General features: G+C 35.6%; 1 protein-coding gene across 1 annotated transcript in view; it reads left to right on the top strand.

Annotated features, from left to right (window-relative positions):
• Nucleotides 1-19219, top strand: part of CDKAL1 (CDKAL1 threonylcarbamoyladenosine tRNA methylthiotransferase) — a gene marked incomplete in the record, with an annotated part of 329662 nt that overhangs the window by 223944 nt on the left and 86499 nt on the right. Inside the window, 1 exon segment of the mRNA XM_072411623.1 lies at nt 565-627. Within this exon segment, the coding sequence (XP_072267724.1) occupies nt 565-627 (63 nt within the window).

Below are 19219 nucleotides of genomic sequence, written 5' to 3'. Positions count from 1 at the left end.
TTGGGCACCCCTGTTTTAGAGAGTTGAAGTTCTTGTGTCAGGTTTTCACAGCTATAGAATACCTTTACACATGGGATATTATTTTATTTCATGAGTAATCATTTCAGATGACTGTTTTAGAAATCATCACTATACACACATGGCTATTGCTGAACCACCTGTTCTGTTTGAAGAGAGGGAAACCTGCTGTGGACAGACAGCACATGTAAATGTTGTTAGCGCCTTAGAGCTAATATTTACTATCTGATTATTCTTCTATCATTGGTTAAATAGATCTTCAAAGGGAATGTGATATAAACTGTACTTTTTTGTACATCACTTAACAAGCAATTCTATTTACAAAGCAGGCCTAATTATTCATTATGTACTTTTTTTTACATTGAGCAGATTAACCCATTACCCACTTTTTCTATATTATGCAGCGTTAGACATTTTTTTTCTGACGAGCCAAAAGTTACAGCGAGGGCAGATAGCTTAGATTAATGGTTTTATTTTTATCTTTATTAGTAGTACTCCAGGTGCATGTTTTATAAGTCTAAAGTTTTCTAACTTTTTGTCTTTCAGAAAAAACAGCGGACCAAACAACTGTCCCAACTTTTCCATTCATACAATCCATACGACCATAAGGTAAGGCACTGCTCATTATTGGCTTAGTGCATTTAATTAGTGTTAGCAATTATATATTTGATTTTCTTCAGCTCTGACCTCTGACAAATTGTTTGAGTCTAGAATATCATGTAATATTATTGTGAAGGACCTCATTGCCCAAGAATCTAGGTAGCAGAAGCACATTAGTTGTATGTAATTTATAATTTACAACCTATAATTTGTAAGTTATTTTACAAAGGACAGTAACGAAATATCATGGTCCAGGTAACTTTTATAGCTTATTTATAATTAACAATCCCTAAAATACCTAAAATCATAAAAATATATCTATATATCTCCATGACCGTCCCGCCATTATAAATACCAGCTTGGTAGGTAAATATACTGTTATCCATGTCACATATACATTCGATCATTGAAAATTACCCTTGCATTCGTTCAGTGACCCCCAAACACCACTCGCCCAGCTCCAGGCCTTCGTGTAAACTGAAGCTGAAAAATCAAGGCTGACTTCATTTAAATGTGCATTGTTTTTTCTAACATTCCCAGGCTTGACAACAAGCAACTTGTGCTGGACTGGCACACCACTCTTGATATGTTTAAATATAGATACTGCTCTAATAATTGTATCCTGGTTCTGTTGCCACTGAATGCAGGGCACAATTTTCGACCGTAAGATAATTAAACCTGGAAAGCTCACCATTACTATGGAGAAGAATGCCTTAATGTTATTAATCACTTAAAGCATCAGTTATGTACCCACGTTGTTCCTTATGATTTGCACCATTGGTATTTGAGGGGGGCCCCATGACCTCTCTTGAAAACTTCATTAGTTCAGTGGTACCTCGGTATAAGCCCGCTTTGGAATAAGTCAAACTTGGTATAAGTCCTGTTTGGACATGAAAAATTTTGCTTGGTATACAACCTTTGTGCTAGAACTTGTATGGGTTGAAATGAGTCCCAACACCATGCGATACCCTTATTTACCTCACTCGAGACAAAGCCACGACTGCCCACGAGCGTCTGTACGCCAGTTACTACCATTGAGTGAACAACCCACGCTAAAATCTGTAAATTATATAACATCTCCTCCTCCTCCCTTCTCAGCACCATCCTAGTAGGCACTCGACTCTTCCCAGCAAAGTAAAGTGAGGTTAAATTTTCATTTATTTCATCTAATTACTTTTGTATTTATGTATTTTAGTAATAAGCAGTGTTTAAATTATTCGATACAGCCCCATCAATGTATAATATGCCAATAACAATAGGATTTTTTTTTATGGGAACAGATTAATCATTTTCCTTTTCTTTCTTATGGGAAAAATATTTTTGGTATAAGTCCAAAGATCTGGAATGGATTAAGGACTTTTACAAGGTACCACAGTAGTTGTTTCCAAATCAATCCTGGGAAACCCAACCAGTGTAGATTTACTTTTTACTTTGACCCACATGCTTTCCTTGTAGTCGTAAAGTCCTTCCTCCTCCTACATAGAAAACATTTTCTTGATTCAGATCTCAGCCAGTACACCTTTAAAAACAGCAAACCTAGTTCGCAGTAGTGTAGAATCCTTTTCTTTAACCAAAGCAATAAAATATATACATGGCAATTTTGAAAACACAACATCAAATGTTATGCAAAAGTCCCAGAGCTCCACCCTACATGTTTCATCTTCGAAAACTCCATCTCTATTATAGACAATTACTAAACAGGCAGTTTATCATACATGTGCAATAAAAAAAACATTAGTAAATTTTTCAAGGTTTGAACAGCAAGCAGCACTGTTTACTACTGTCTTTTCTCCAAAGCCTTCAGTGCATTGTAAATCCTTTTCCTGTCACAAAGAAACTCTGATTTCTATATTAGAACTTTTATTAAAATGTGGTCATTCACATCTCATACAGCCTCCTCCATTCATATCCTTTGTGGCATTATATCAAAGTGTCCTACAATGATTTTGGCTTTACTTGTGAAGACTTACACACTCCTTTACAAATCTAGAATAGTATGTGACTGGAGATCTATGCCTTTTGAAGTTTGTTTTAGAGCTTTTTATTAAGTTATTGTAGGTTATCTGGCTAGAGAGGGACTTTTACAGCTGCCAAGAAGTATTCTCCTGGTTTGTTTATGCTTAAATGTTTGCCCATATGCACTTGCAGGTCGTATCAGGAATATGCTTATTCAGTTAGGGTATGTTCTTTTTGTTTAAAATTTTTGCTTAATTTTTATAGTTGTAAAAGCATAATTTATTCAAAAACTCAAATTTAAATGGCCAATTTACAGCAGTTGTGTATATTTAGGGTATCAAAATAAAAAAAATTACACTTAGCCAATCTTACCAGAATCCATTTAAGTTTTTCTTAATCTGGGAAATTGTTGAAGTGCCTATTTGGTCCAGCAATCCATTCATCTTAGACATCCAACTCTAACCACTTTTTTATCGAAGTCTTGTGGCTGCTGCATGCTTCAGTTAAATGAAAATATTTACCCTTAGTAATCCAAGGGGATCTTCTTGTATACAAGCTGTAGTTTAGTGTCAGAGAAGCAGAGGAGTTATTATGTGGAACATGTTAGATCAGGGGTTGGCAAACTTTTTGGACTACTAGGCCATTTCAGGAGGTCAAGAAGACACACTAGGCTAGAAGAAAAAAGGTTTCCAAGGAAAGGTTTTTTCCAACCGTGCTACAAGCGAGCAGCCTCAAGTCTTCCACTCATTCGCGCTGTAGTCTCTCTAAGTGTGCGAGTGCTTGTCATCGAAATGCCCCTTTAGATTTGACCACTTGAAAGTGCTGTTGGTGTGGTTGCATCAATTCAATTAGGCCAGATCCAACAATAAATAACTGGGGAGGGGGGGACGCGACGTTAGACCAGACAGGAATACTGGCTAGGCCGTATCCGGCCTACCTCCTGTGTTAGATGAAAGAACTGATGGATAGTTGACATTGAAGAAAACAAGATTTATTCCCCACTTTTTTCACATTTGTGTTCACCTTTTTAGCTTCAGCTTCTTCAGTTTTAGTTCTTTTTGGGTTATAGTTGCTCTGTTAGTATAAATGCATCTGCCATGCCTACCAGGAAAACACCATTTCATATCTTGTTTAAAGGGAATTTAGAATGTTCACAAGGGATAATTTGTGTAGCTTGGTCAGTCAGTTGAATCTTGACTTTAGCCATCCAATCTATTGCAATCCAAAATGATGTTTTTCTTCAAGTAAAAAATAATGTTTAAAATAATGGTTTACTTTGCTAAGTTACAGCAAAATACCAGTAGTGACCGTGTATAATCATCTGCACATACATAGTTCAGTGTACAGTGTAAATTGTTTGCAAAAAAAAAAAGGAAAAAATATTTTCAGCCAACATCATCTGTTTGTTACAACAAATGAATAAATCTGTCTGAAGTTCTTTATTCATTCAAACATAAATGTTGACAGTGGAACATTTCATCTTCTTTAGATAAAACGGATATCAATAATTTTCCTGTTATGGTAATAACACTATTGATGTATCCATGTTGTCTGCAAAGCTTTTTGAAAATAACTATATGAGCATATGCTTAATAAATTAGTAATTTGTTTTAATTGATTGGAAATATAAGTACTTAAAAGACAGTGCTATGTTGTTCAAAGGTATTGGGAAATGTGGATGTAGAATGGTGGGACTTCTTTTTTATCGGAATGTTGTCCTTTAAGAAAGTTTGTAGATCATCTAACAAAACAAAAAATAGATCTTTAAAAAATTCTATGTATGTTAGCCTATTTTATTTATTATGTGGTCCTAAGCCTTAGCTATAACTTTAGAAAAAATACTGCCTTCTTTTTTCTTCTACTCCTTTACATGTATAATTAATCCTATGAATAGCTGCCAAGTTCAGACTTGTTGATTGCTGGTGTTATCTATTTTAGTAGTGGTATTTTGGTTAGGGAACACCTGGGGTGATACAATTAGTAAACCATACAGGAAAAACATACATAAAAGAGTTCTATAATTTGTATTCTGTAATAAATACATTTTGAAAATGTTTAAAACATGCAAAGTCTAGGATAATGATCATATTTATTAATCATATTTTTAGTAGAAAACTATTCCCACCACAAAATGAAAAATGTTTCAAGGCATTTAGCACCGAATACAAATGTTTTATATAGATTAAAATGACATAGGAATTAAGTAAATTAATAGTGGGTATGACAGCTGCTCTTCCTAACCCCCCATTATGTTTGCTAGGAATGGACAGCTTCATGCTGATTATCCAGGTCCTGGCTTCATTTTGAGTAAGCTATTGATCACATCATCAGCTGGGGCAATGTGCCCTCCTACCATGGACAGCACTATTTTTAGGTACACTTGGGCATTTTGCCCCATTTTACAGGTTCTTATGCCCTCCCAGTGACAGTTTGGGATGCCCCAGAGCCATTTGGTCTGTTACAAAATCAGCATCAGGTGATAGTAGTGGAACTGAAGGGGAGGAGGTGAAGTTTACCAGTAGTAGCCCGCGGGAAAGAAATAAAGATCCTTTTCAGATATCTAAAGACACAGTCACGTTTACAGTGATGGCGTTTTCTGATGCTTTCCATTTGGCTTCCAGAAGTAGAAAAATGCAGTTGGGAAAAAATGGACCTCTGATCGCCTGATGTGCTTTTTAGGTTGCATAGCCTATATCCAGGACGTAAACCAGGTACCCAAGAGCATTTTTTCTGCAGTGCACATACTGCGCCCGATTGGTTGACCCTATCATGTGTCTAACTTGTACTTTCCTAAATAGACCTCTAATGTCATATTAAAGTGAGCCTGCCACCTCCCCAAAATCATATATCTGGTCACCACCACTACTGTTACAAAAAGTTCATTAGAAAACCTTAAGTATCAAAAACATTAAGCTAGAACACATAAAGAAAAAGTAAACATTTGACTGCCCCATGCACAAATAGAAACACAAATGCCCATTGTGGATGTATATAAACAATAAATGAATACTGGGTATTACTGTGTATGCGGGTGTTCTACTGGTTTTTGCTTTCAGAAAATATAAAAAATTTAAAATGTGAGGAGGAGGATGTTATGTATTTTGAATTTTTAAACTGTTTAATATCTGTTCAAAAAACAAACAAAATGCTGGGCAGCCATCATGTGCAACAAAATTGGCTTAAACCATGCCTTGTCATCTTCAAACCTTATTACTGACAAGAGGTGGTAACAGCTAGTAGCAACAGTTAGATTGTTACCAAGGGATGGTAACAGCACTTAGATTGTTTTGGAACTGGAAGCTCAAAGCATTTACTTGGCAGAATAGCTTTGGTGTCCATTCTTCTGGTATTGTGGCTCTACTCATTGGTCTCATTACTCATGTTTCCTCAGGGTACTCCGATTTCCTCCGACATTCTAAAAACATGCAGTTAGGTTAATTGGCTACCCCCTAATTTGACCTTTGACTGAGTTAATGACATATGACTGAGGTTAGGACATTAGATTGTAAGCCCCTTTGAAGGATAGCTAGTGACATGACTATGGACTTTGTAAAGCGTTGCGTAATATGTTGGCGCTACATAAATGCTTTGTAATAATATCAGGAACTCTGTCCTCTTTACCAGGCCAGAGGTACTATGCTATGCCTAATTTACCATGTCCTTTCATAAACTTCATGATTAAAAAAGTAACTAAGGCTTGAAAAAAGTGAATAAGAACCCAAAAACACATGGCTTACCTTCTCCAAACAGAAACAAAAATAAAGCTGCACACTTGATTTCAGGATGTCCCTGCTATTTAATATATGTACGGTTGACCAGTGGTCACCAACCTTTTGGACCTCACGTACCACTAAGTTTATTAGTTTAAATCCTGTGGACCATTAAAATCAATCTTTTTAAGCAGGTGTGTAGTAGAAGCGATTGCGCAAGCGCTGGGTATGGAGTCTGGACCGTGCATGCCTGGGGAGCCGTGTGTCAATCAAAGGAGAACGAACAAGAAACTTCCCCCAGAGTGACGTCATGATGCCAGAACTCACCCATTCTCCCATCCCAGGCTCAGACCTGCTACAACAGCACAGGGCTGTGAACAAAACAAACGTCTGTCCTAACAGGGTTCGATCAGCAGGGTCAGGAAAAGGACCCCGCTGGGGAGCACACCAGCCGGAGCCAGTGCTCTTGTCTCCCACAAGTCCACGTGGGAAAAGGGGGGGGGGGGGGTGTTCCGAATGAATGAATGTGGTTGGGGAGAAGAAATGTAGGATGTGTGAGGATTAAATATGGAAGAGGTAGTATGATGGACATGTAATGATGTAAAAAAACAAAAAACGTGATGTAAGATGGTGTGGTATTGAAGAATGAATAAAAGAGATAGAGGGATGGAAAAATGATGATGTTGAATGAGCATAATAAATGCGAAGAAATATGTGAATACCAGAATGGGTAAGCGGAATTTAGGTGAGTGTGCCAGGGAAGGGGATTGTGTGAGGGTAATTGCATGTGTATGTGTAATGCTAACGATAAGGGTCATTTTTCTGCGGACTGCTGCTATAGACTCTTTCCACATTAAACAGATGGCTTGGGTACAAGTGCATTGTTACTTGTCTTCTCACATCTTTTTTTTTTTTTTATAGATATTTTAACCAAAAAAGAAAACCATTCAGAATATTATCATTGTTTATTTTAACATAATGATTAGAATGCAGTCTAGAATCGAAATCTAGCTGTTAATATATTGCTGTTTTTCAACCATCATTATTTGTCTGTAGGAGCCTGTTTTTCAGGCTTTTCTAAGCGTTTTTACAGCATCTAATGCTTACAAAAGCCTTGTAAAAATGTGTTGAAATGAAAATGAATGAGTCTTTTTTTTTTCTAAGCTTTCACAGGCTTTTTTGTCTGAAAATGATCCTGGAAGCCTAACTGTGCAGAGTGAGCTTCCAGGAGCGTTTAACCTCCCTAGCGGTAGAAAAAAGTTGCTACAAGTGGTAACCCCAAGTCAAACTCGTAGTTGGAACACCTAGGGAAGGTTAGTAAATAGAGCGCTTACCTGATCCACCGGGGTCCCGCCCCGTCAAGCGCCGCAATCTTCGTCTTCTTTCTGCTTCCTGCTTCTGCATCCGATGAGTCACCGGGGGAGTTCCCGGTGACGTCGGTGCGTGTGTATGTCCCAGCCGGGCGGGGCAGGAAATTCAAAATCCATTTGCATTGCATTCAATACAAAACAACTGTACTGAATGTAATACATTGGATTTTTATATGTAAAAGCAGTAAATTGTTTTCAAGAACATTTATTTTACAGTCTATATAATAGTATGAGTATAATATGTATTTTTTTTTTAAATATATAGATTTTTTAATTTATTCAATTTATTGTTTTTAAATGATTTTGTGTTTCAAACTTTAATATACTCATACTAATATATTATACTGTAAAATAAAATTTTCATGAAAAACAATGTACCGCCTTTAGACATATTAAACCGGAAAGAAATGAACCGCTAGGGAGGTTAAGAGCCACGTTTTTCAGAAGCAGGTCTGATACCCTTAGTCACATATATATTTATATAATCCTTTAAATTCAGTGATCAGAAAAGAAATACTGTATGCTTTGGGGAGTCACTGGAGATAGCAGTCAGTAGAGTGAATGTTATCTGTTTGATTTGAGATGGGTCATTTTACATGAAATGTTTCTGTGTACATATTGCATGTTTCATTATCTGTATTTGCATTATATTAACTGGTAAAGATTTTTGTCTCTGAGCCGAATGCATTTTTAGCCTTCTATTGTACTATTAATGTCATAAATTAGGCCTAGCAAACAACAATAATCTTGCCATTACTGCTTAATAAAATAGCATAGATCTATTGTGGGACACATAATGTGTGTAGAGTACTGTTGATATATTCTAGATCCTTCATTATTTGACAAACAGACTCTGAAATGTCTAGTTATTCTGAAATGTCTAGCAGAACCGGTTCTGTGCTGTAAACAGTAATTTAAAGTAAAGTATGTAAACACATTTGAAACATTGTAGTATTTGAGACATTTAGGTTAGCTGTAGCTCCCATGAGCAGTTTCTTGCAATGTATTTATTTCATTTTATATTGGAGCTTCCCAGGCCCAGTCCTTCCCTTTGTAACCACTGATTACCCCTTGTTATGCCTTACTCGCCAAATTAAAGTTTTCTGCTCCCTGCGCTTCTTGGCTATTTATTTCCAAGAAAATAGTTATTCTTTTATAAACTATTATTAACTGTTCATACAATATTTTTTGTTTTCTAAGCATTACATTTAACAAAAAAAAAGATTCAGCAAAAAATAAAAGAAGGTAGAAACATTTTGTTATGTTTTTTTTAATTTTGGCACTTGTAGATACACAATTGTTTAGCAAACATTTAGGTTTTGTATTTGCTTTAATATATATCTATGAAAGGCTTTTGGACCCATATAATATATTATTGAAGAATCTGCTTTTAGTATTTTTTCCATGTGTTATATCTGATCTTGTCTTTTTTAACATAGGATCTTTGTGTTTGTTGGCAATTTTTAAATTAAATTACCTTTGCTCCTTCATGCTTGAAAATTGAGTGCCACTTTTTAATACAAACAATAGTGTTACATTTGAAAAACCATTAATCTTATAGTGCTGTCACAAGTATAAAATTTGCGGTGCAGATTATATGCATATAATCATTCTTCGAAAGCTGGTACAGCAGTAGTGCATTATTGTAACAAGGAAGCTTAAAAGCTGGTAACAACTCTGTAGATTTGATTGTTTAATGGTATCTCCTGTGACCTCACCTTTCATGCACCAAAGACTAAATGCAGAACTGGCAGCAAGCAGGGTCTTTATGTTTTATTAGAAGAGTTAGAATGATGTTAGAGGGGCGAGGGAGATGGCATCTAGAGACTCTCTGTACTGCAGAACAGCTGTCCCAGCATACAGCTAGGCTATCTTTCATGGGCTTGTGGGAAGACTTTCATTTACATAGGTTATAACCTTTTCTTTGTGCTCTTGGACGGTGTGTTCATTCTGTCACCATTGTCAGAGTCCTTGGTTGTTATAGATGTCAGCTGCATTGTCGGAAATTTATGTGTGGCTTATAATTGACAAATAGTGGCGTGTCTACTCCTATCCCCAGCTGCTGAAAAAGAATAAAGCCAAAGGAGATTGGGAAAGGGGTCTGAAAAGATGTAATTAAAATTATTTGGTAAAAAAGTTGCTATTTATGTAATGAATTCCATAATTAAAAAGTCTATTTTTTTTTTTTTGTTTTTTTAATAAATGTTTTTCTGCTTATATAGTAACTTGTAAAATTTACAATTGGTTATTTTTTTTAATTTTTTTCTTTTATTGTTTTTTTTTTTGTTCTAGTGCTAAGGTCAAGTTATTACACTTAGCAAGTATGTTTGTAAATCAGATTTTTTTTCTTGTTATTTAGGTAATATATTTAAAATGTATCTAGCTTTTTGATACGTAGTTATGACAGTATTATACTTATGCAGTTTTAGGGGTTAAGGACTACTGTTACCATACCAAATGTTAGTCATAAATCCCACTTTTCAGTTGCATGTATTATTTATACAAGTTACCTTTTATGAGAGGTTTGAGGGACACTATTGTAAACACGTACATATAGTATATCATAGGGATACAATACAATATTAGCAATAAAGCCAAGTTAACATCCACATCTGACAGTATTACTATGAGCAATGCGTTTCATAAACAAAAAAAAACGCATCATCAGACTTGTATGCTCCTATAGATCTGTATTGAAATTAATATGATCTAACACCAAATATGTTGCAATTGATAATGAACTATGATTTACAAAGCTCATTTTATTTAACTGATTGTGTTTCCCGCCCCAAGTATTAAAGTACCAAGCAGTAAAAAAAAAATGTTCTCTACTTATTAGAAGGATTGGTTTATTCCAAACTAAAGTCTGGGCCTCGAAACTCTGAGGGTTTTTTTTTTAAATTTCTTTGCCCTACTGTCATTAAAAAGGCTTTGAAAGATGTGGATTAGAATGCTGTAATCTTTGCCTCTCTTGTTTTTATTTAGCTGAAGGTGTTTTTACCTAAAAAATATTTAATTTTTTTTTCAGTTTCAATTTAAATACCAGTATTTGCTTTTTATATGTTACAGTATTTTTTGCCGTATAAGATGCGCTTTTTCTTCCCCAAAACTGGGGGGGGGGGAAAGTTAGTGCGTCCTATACAACAAATGTGTTATAAAATAATTAAAATAATATACTCACCCGATACCCGGATCCTGCGTGTGTCTCTGGCTGCATGCAGCGTCTGTCTCTTCTCTCCTCTGCCAGCATCGTGTCTTCTGTCTGTAAAGCAGAGCGAAAGAAGCTGGCACAGCGCCACCTGCTCTTCCCTGTCCTAACTGCCGTACAGTGGAAAATAAGCACAGAGTGATCAGAAGGGGAATTTGAATGACAGAGTGATCAGAAGGGGAATTTGAATGACAGAGTGATCAGAAGGGGAATTTGAATGACAGAGTGATCAGAAGGGGAGTTTGAATGACAGAGTGATCAGAAGGGGAATTTGAATGACAGAGAGTGATCAGAAAGGGAATTTGAAAGGCACAGAGTGATCAGAAAGGGAATTTGAAAGGCACAGAGTGATCAGAAAGGGAATTTGAAAGGCACAGAGTGATCAGAAAGGGAATTTGAATGGTACATGAGTGATCAGAAGGGGAATACCGGTATGAATGGCACCTGAGTGATCAGAAGGGGAATAATCTTTCAGAATCTTTTTTTTTCTAGATTTTCCTCCTTTAAAATTGGGTGCCTCTTATATTCCGGAGCGTCTTATACGGCGAAAAATACGGTAACATGGATGATCTCTACACATGTGGGCCCCTTCTCAGTTTTAAACAATATTAGTCTTTAAATGACTGTAACCTGGTTTTCGGAGAAGCTCATGCAGTGTATAGCCCTGGAATATTTCTTTTTTTTTATGAATATTTCCACACATATGAAAGCTGAACTAAAATTATACCTAAGAATGTCATAGAATATGAAAACTGAATAAAGGCATATAAATACATTAGTGAAAACTGATTATAGAGGAACAGCTATTACTAGTTATAAAAGTTAAAATTTCTAGTTTAAATTTGTTAAGCTAACATGGCATAACACATGAACTACTTTCCATATGGTTTAAGAAACAAACTTTTTCTTCACTTGAAGTTAGTGTATCCTGCAGAGCATTGCTTGGAAAGAGGGTTTAATGATGTTAAGTGAGTCACTTAAACGCCACTTTATTTCCTCTTCAAGCGTTGACACATAAATTGTTACTAAGTTTTACACCCACAGTGGCCATGCTCTTTATGGCATGTAAGTGCTTTGATCTCTCATATATACTTCTCCTGCTGTACAGACTGCCAATAAAGCAATAAAATCATGGCAATAATTTTACTTCACGTTTCCCATATTGATCCTAAATAGAGCAGACCATATCCGTTAGGAGACTTCCCAGACTAATGTGCTATGTGGCTGCTCCTGAAATGTCAAAGCGAGCTCACAAAGCTGCTCCATAATACATATCTAGGATTTTCTTGCCCACCGTTCTGACACTCCCCCAGATGATGTGTTGGCGGCTTGAAATTGAACAAGTCAGGTGACACAGGAATCTGCAGCATGATATAGTGGTATTACCCCACCTTCTATGCAGTGTAGTAGGTGTAGTTGAAAAGAAATAGTTATTTTTCACAAATGTAAAAATTTAACTGTTTTTTTTACGTTTTAGCTGGAGTTCCTATTCTGATTTTTTTAGGATATTGTGATTTATTTGGAAATTACTAAAAGTATTTCAAATGAATTTAGTGCCTGAATCTGTTCCTATTAACTGTTTCTAGTAACTCCCTGCACAACTGGTGCAGTTTTGGAGAGGAAGGCCAGGACTAGCGGCAAATCAGGCTTTAATAATGCGCCTCATGACAACCCTTGTTTCACCTTCTCCACACACACTTTTCTGTCTTCTTGGTTTTTGTTCTTTAGTAATTTTCTTTTCTGTTCTCTTTTGACGATCTCCTGGCCTTACAAGGTCGTTTTTGTTTTTTTACAATCCATCCAACCTCCTGTTTTGTAGCTGTTTAATCAATCACTATCTCAAATTATTTAGTAAGCCTCTTGGTCTGTGTGTGATAATTGCAAGATGTAAAGGGTCCTTTTGAATATTGTATGTAAAACAGTTATCCACATCTATGTATTGACACTTCTATAAGAAGATTTTTTGTAAAAGAATTAAATTGATCTATCATGTTACTGTCCATCTCAAAATTACACTAGCTGTGAGTGAAGCTTGCTGCTGTATTTTCACAGCAAGTTCTCTGATTTGTCTGATGATGTTTTCTGGAAAGCATTACAATCTGCAGACTGGATAAATGGCTGAAATGATAGGTGTATGTATGATCACATTCACATATATAATTGTTTCATGTACTTTCCTAAGCAAAAAGCATTACAAAAAAATCTAAATAGTTTCTAATACAATGGATTTCAACATTGAGGTGTTTTCTGCCAAGGTATTTCAGAAGTAGTGAAATATATGTAATTGAAAATTACTTTGATTTGTTGCATATCTTTAGCATTTTCTCTTTAGTAGTATATAGGGTAGTGGTTTGGAATTACTGCTTGTTTTTGTTTTTTATTTTTTTTTCCTTCTTTTTTAGAGCAATATTACTAGTAATATTATAAATGTATCTAGTGTATGTTTTCTGACTTTGATCATTTTACTTTTTAGAAATAAGGAATGAATTGTCCTATACATTTAATGAGCATAGAACACATTTTGGAAAAATGTAAAACTCCATGGCCCCCTCTAGTAACTTAAAAGAAAATATAAACATGAGTTTATAAACAAGAGTAAAAAAAAATGAAACTTTTAGGTCCTAAATTTTAAACAAAAAATAAAAATGAGAATGTCAGTTAGTGATTTGCTAGTGGTGTACCTCATTGTTTGTTGACTGATAGACCAGACCAATCATTATAGTCTACTGGATAGTAATAAGGAGAGAAAAAAAACTCTTAAGCAGTGTGTATGGCTCAGTAAGGGTGATTTGAGGGAGTGTGAAAAGTCGTTAGATGCCAGTTTACAATGGAAAGTGTCAGCTGCCTAGTTAATGAATGTGAATGCCCTTTATTACATCTAAAGGATGATAACTGCTTGACAGAGGCTGCCATTACTTCAAAAATACAAGGAATTATTTTGTCAGTTAAAACTTTTGTGTATGTGCTTGTGCTAATCCCAGCTATATTTGGTAGCCCAAATCAGAAGGTCTGCAATTTTTTTGCTTAACAAAGCAAGGGCAGAGCATTGGGTGCAGATCCTTTGGGATGCAGCAGCTATGTTTACTTGCCTGTGTCTCCCTGTATTATAAGCTAGGCTGTAGGAACCAAATTTCCATCTGTGAGCACATCATTATAGATAGCACTGAGTGGTCTTTTCATTTTGATTGATGCTGCTGGTTCTGCACCATCTGGCTCCTGATAGGCTGCATTAATCATATCTTGGACTAGGAATGTCTAGGCATGACTGTTTAATATGTATTCTTATTTAGAGTCATAAAGCCGGCTAGATTAGAATTTGTTGTTTTTTTTTTCTATAATTCAAATGGTTATTTTGGATAAATGTGCCCTTAATGGGAAAAAAAACAAATATTTTTCTTTGTAGTCTAGGAGACACTCCTATTCCTGCCTGCATTTTAGCCATACATGAATTACTCTACGAATTGCTGGTAATTAAGATAATCATATGTTCACATACTGCAAAATTTGATTGAACAATACGATGATCAAGAGGTCTCAAATAGAAACTTTCTGGCCTGATAATCTCAATTCTACACTTAATCCTTTGGTTGATCAAAATTTAGCAATAAACAAACCATTTATGTCCAATTCTGTTAAAGATCACATGGACTGCTTGATTAACATAAAAATCGCCCTATGTATCGTCAGCCTTAGAAGGAAATAAATACATTTCAATGTGATTTTTATGATGAGCAAAATTGTGAGAATATATTTTGTTCAAATCAACAAAAAAAAAAAAACTGCATTTTGTATGTTAGTATAAGGTATATAAAACATCTATACTCTGTGATCTAACTTTGGATCTACAATACAGGTAGTCCCTGGGTTACATAGGAGACAGGGACTTTAGGTTTGTTCTTAATTTGATTTTGTATGTAAGTTGAAACATGTACATTATTTTAATAAATGCAACTAGGACAGATGTTTGTCTTAACATATTATTAGGCAGCGTGGTGTCAGTTACTGTATAAAATCTTCACTGTGAGCTAATCAAAAACAAAGCAAAAAAAAAAAAAATCTTTATGAGCCTAGACATTCATTACCTTTTGGAGCAAGCTGTGCTTTGATAAGCAAAAAAGAAACAACTGCAGAGTTTGTCATGGTCATTAAAGAGTTAGAAGAGGCTGCAGAAAGAGCTCACCCCCTACGATTACCCACAACCTCAGCTGTGTTTAGCAAAAAATTTCTTCTGCAAGTCATGCAAACTGCCCCTCCCCCTTCAAGCCTCTGTTCTGCACAGGAGGGAGCAGGGAAGTCCAGTTTGTGTTTAGGAGGCGTCTGTATGTCGGATGTTCTTAACCCGTGTATTACCTGTATTGGAATTACTGTTACATTTTATTTTGTCTCTGTGTTACCACCTGAATATTTAGGGTTGTGCTGTGTCGTGCTGCCATACTGTGGGGTTGCTATGCATTATTCAGTTTTTACCTTTTTAAAATCTATATCAAGGCTATTCTGAAAAAGTCCTATTGTCCTGATGATTAAAGTGCTACTGTCCTGATAATAGTGTTATATACTAAGCACAAGCTGTGGCAAAAATTATGGAATAGCTACCCTTGGAGGAGATTTTTTTCAACTTTTTTGAAAAAAAAGTTCTGCCATTGTAAAGCACATCCCCAAAAAATAAGGACATTGTCAAAAATAGCACATGTTGAGTGATTCCACAATGTTTCCCCCTTTCCCCTAAATAAAACCTGCATCAAAAATTTCAACAATAAGATCTGTACTAGACAGTCTGGATCTCAAGATGATTAAAACATTTATGGTGGAAATGCTGATCTGTAAACTGCTATACAAAATAGTTGGAACCATACTGATAAAAAATATTGTTTTTCATTATTAAAAATCAATGTGAGGCATTAAAGCAATTCATAAAAGCCAAAAGAGGTTCAACAATGTACCAAATGGCATTTCTTGGGTTGATCCCATTTCTTTTTCATCAAGGTTTAGTGATTTCATAATTTTGCCTCTACTTGATTTTAACAAAACATTGGCCATTAATGACAACAATTTAATATCCTCTATAAGATAAGTTTTACAATGCCACAATGCTCAATTATTGTTTGGTATTATTATTATCACAGTATTTATATAGCGCTTACATTATGCATCGCCCATAGGCCAAAGACCATAGTCTTTAATACAGTCTAAGGGCAATTTTTATAGGGGGGAAGCCAATTAGCCCAACTGCATGTTTTTCAAATATGGGAGGAAACCGAAGTTCCCAGAGGAAATCCACCTAAACACAGGGAGAACCTGCAAACTCCATGCAGAAAGCGTCCTGGCCGAGATTCAAACCTAGGACCTAGCGCTGCAAAGGCCAGAGTGCTGATAACCTCTAAGGTTGTGTTCACTACAGGTCTTGTAGTTGGAGGCCTTGGATATAGCCATATACAGTTCTTCTGGCACACTTCTGCAACATTGTATGCCAAACCATTTCATGGATAACTATAATGGTCTCAATACTGTTAAGGTTTTCTTTCCATTGCACTGTGTTGCAATATTGCATAGTTAAAGTACTGTTCTGCTTTATATAAAGTAGCAAGGCAAATGCTTACATCTACACCCTTAAATTCTGAAGTTAAGATAGTATTTGAAGAACAATGTGCCTTCTATTAAAGTTTTCTTTGCATTTTCTTTTGCACATTTTTTTTTTTACCAGTATTGTGTATGTTCAAACATCATACAGCATTATTAGTAAAACTCTTTAGTTTGTGTTTGTCCTGCTTGTGCAGTCCATTTGTATTCAACGAAGCGCATGCACTTAAAACTCCTCCGCAACTTTACATTCAAATTACACAGAAGAAATAATAGGAGTGTGCTACAAAGAGGTTGGAAATCCACCTCCATTTCCCTTGCATCCTCCATGTAATGCAATTCTTCGCACACATCAATAACATTAAAATTTTTCACACATGAAGCACATGTTCTGTAAATAAAAAAGAATAGGACTGCGAGTGGATAGCTAGTACTTACTGTCTGCGCAGAACATCAATCAGAGCAAAAAGTATTTTTTGGAAAAATCATTATTTTACAGGAATTTTTAAAAGAAAGCCAAGCAAATTAAAAGATTGTATTATATCAAAAGTTCCCAATAGGTTGGGTTTGCTCACTAAAACCTTGTCATTGATCGTGAACTATTGCACATAAAATGGCTTTTAAAATTATATAACAAGTATGACACATTCACCTATAAATTTGCTTCTAAAACAAGGCAGTTACAACCATACACACTGAAAGCCAGCATACATACAGATGTTTTATTCTGTGCATGTCACGTCTTGATAGCATGTCACTACTGCAACTGCTGCAGTGAAATTTGTTAACACTGCCCTGGCAGAGAATAAAAAGCCATCTGCTCCAGCCAGAGCATTCTTCACCAAAGTGCAGGATGAACACTTATGCCAACAACTCCTTCCACAAGCCTGGCTGCTGATCACATAAGTCCTGACTTAAAAGAAAATGTGCTTACAAAGTACATTTCCAAACCACAACTGAGTGCACCATCTCTAATTTTTAAATATTTATATGTTTTGAAATGTCTTCCCTGTTGTGCACTTTGCAAGTATGAAACACAGGTCCCAAAAAAATGGTGCAGAAAAATAACCGCTAAGAACACAAAAAAACAGGTTTACAGATTTCTGCTGATGTGTTTTTCTTTCTTGTACCACTGTTTTACTGCTGTCCGTGTAAGTATTTATTCAAATCTCTTTATAATAAGCTTAGATTTTTTTTTTTTTCCATCAGCCATTTTTAGTCTAGACCTAGACGTGTCTTAATGATGAATTTTAAGGAAAAAATGTGGAGTCTGTTTTGCCAGGCTCTCAGATTTTGTATACCTCATTCTTTAACAGAGTCTGACAAGCAAGTCATGATAGCATTTAGTGAGGATCAGCTGTGCGGATCTGTGTGGAATAGCAGAAACCACGTTTACCAATTCTTTAGTCTAGCTCACCACTGTTTACATCAGCACATAGAGTTCTCAGTCTGTGAATCACTCAGAATTGCATTCTTCTCACAGTCCAGCTTTTCCAGTCCCAAAATATTCATAATTTCTTACCAGCTTAAATGTTTTTTCATGGTACTATGTTTTAGGTTAAACCCCTGGTAGAGATTTTGTCTTATAAAAAAAAATATTTTATCAAGACCAAGGCCCCCACTTTCACATTTCAACTGTAACTGCAAGTAATCATTTCCGATGTAAAAAGGAGAATTGTTATTTGAATGTTTTATATTAGTTTTAAATTGGCATAGACATCTTATAAACAACTTTTCAAAATACATGGAAGCATTCATAAATGTCATAAAATTGTATGTCTGAGCTAGGCAACATAGGGTGTAGGTACTCATGCACTGAACAGTGCCATGAACCCAGTGCCATGAATATGTAGGTTGCTACATGAACATGTAGCAACCTACATATTCTTGAGATATTTTTATCTGTTGAGTTTTGAGCTTTTCAAGAGCATAGACACCTACCTTTCTATATCTTGGTATCCAAAAAAGCAAATAAATGCAATAGGGACGGGAAGTCACTAACCCGGAATGTGGCTTTATTGTCATCATTAGGCTTCATCTTCTGGCAGTGGTCATCAGTGGGCTTGAGGTCACTCTCTATTCTTTTTAGTGGTTCAGCTGCCCAGACCTTTGTCTACCCCTCTCTTGACATTAGCACAACAGGACCCAGTAATAGGCAATTCTGGCAGCTGGGGGGAAGGTCCCCACATCAAGAGGAAGGGTAAATGGTTGAGTCTAAAATGTCTTTTGTAGTTTGCCAGCAAGCCGTAAAGTTTACTAATATGAATTGTGTTCCAAATTAGTATAGTGTCTGTCATTTTTAATTTGTATTATGCCACAATATAAAAAAAATCATGTAAGTTACAAACTAAATTCAAGTTTTTTTTTTTTCAGTTTTGCGTTACTTATGTGTACTTCAGCTTTAATACAGACATAGTATGACTTTAGTGATTAAATATTTTGTAATGAGTTTCATCATTCCTAATATGCACACCGTTGAATGTTTAATGTTCCATCGTTTCATCATCTATGTGTCCCTATGTAATCTGTATGCATTATTACCATTGATAAATGGAGACTGTGGCAAAAACCGGAAGGGATAATGGAGGCTTATAGATTATATATAACTTATCATAGCTTGTCATCATTTCTTTCTTTTCAGTTCCATTGGTTACAACCAATAAATAAATTTAAAATGGTGCTTCACTGGATACTTAGTTAAAATAAGCATTCTTAAAGCAATAAAGAATATGTTTGTCTGTTGGTCTATTTGTGTGGATGGGTTTCAGGGGTATTATCTT

The sequence above is a fragment of the Pyxicephalus adspersus genome, chromosome 5, assembly GCF_032062135.1.
Source record: "Pyxicephalus adspersus chromosome 5, UCB_Pads_2.0, whole genome shotgun sequence".
In the NCBI taxonomy this organism is placed as follows: domain Eukaryota; kingdom Metazoa; phylum Chordata; class Amphibia; order Anura; family Pyxicephalidae; genus Pyxicephalus; species Pyxicephalus adspersus.
Note: the sequence above shows the minus strand (reverse complement) of the source record. Positions and strands in the feature narration are given on the sequence as shown.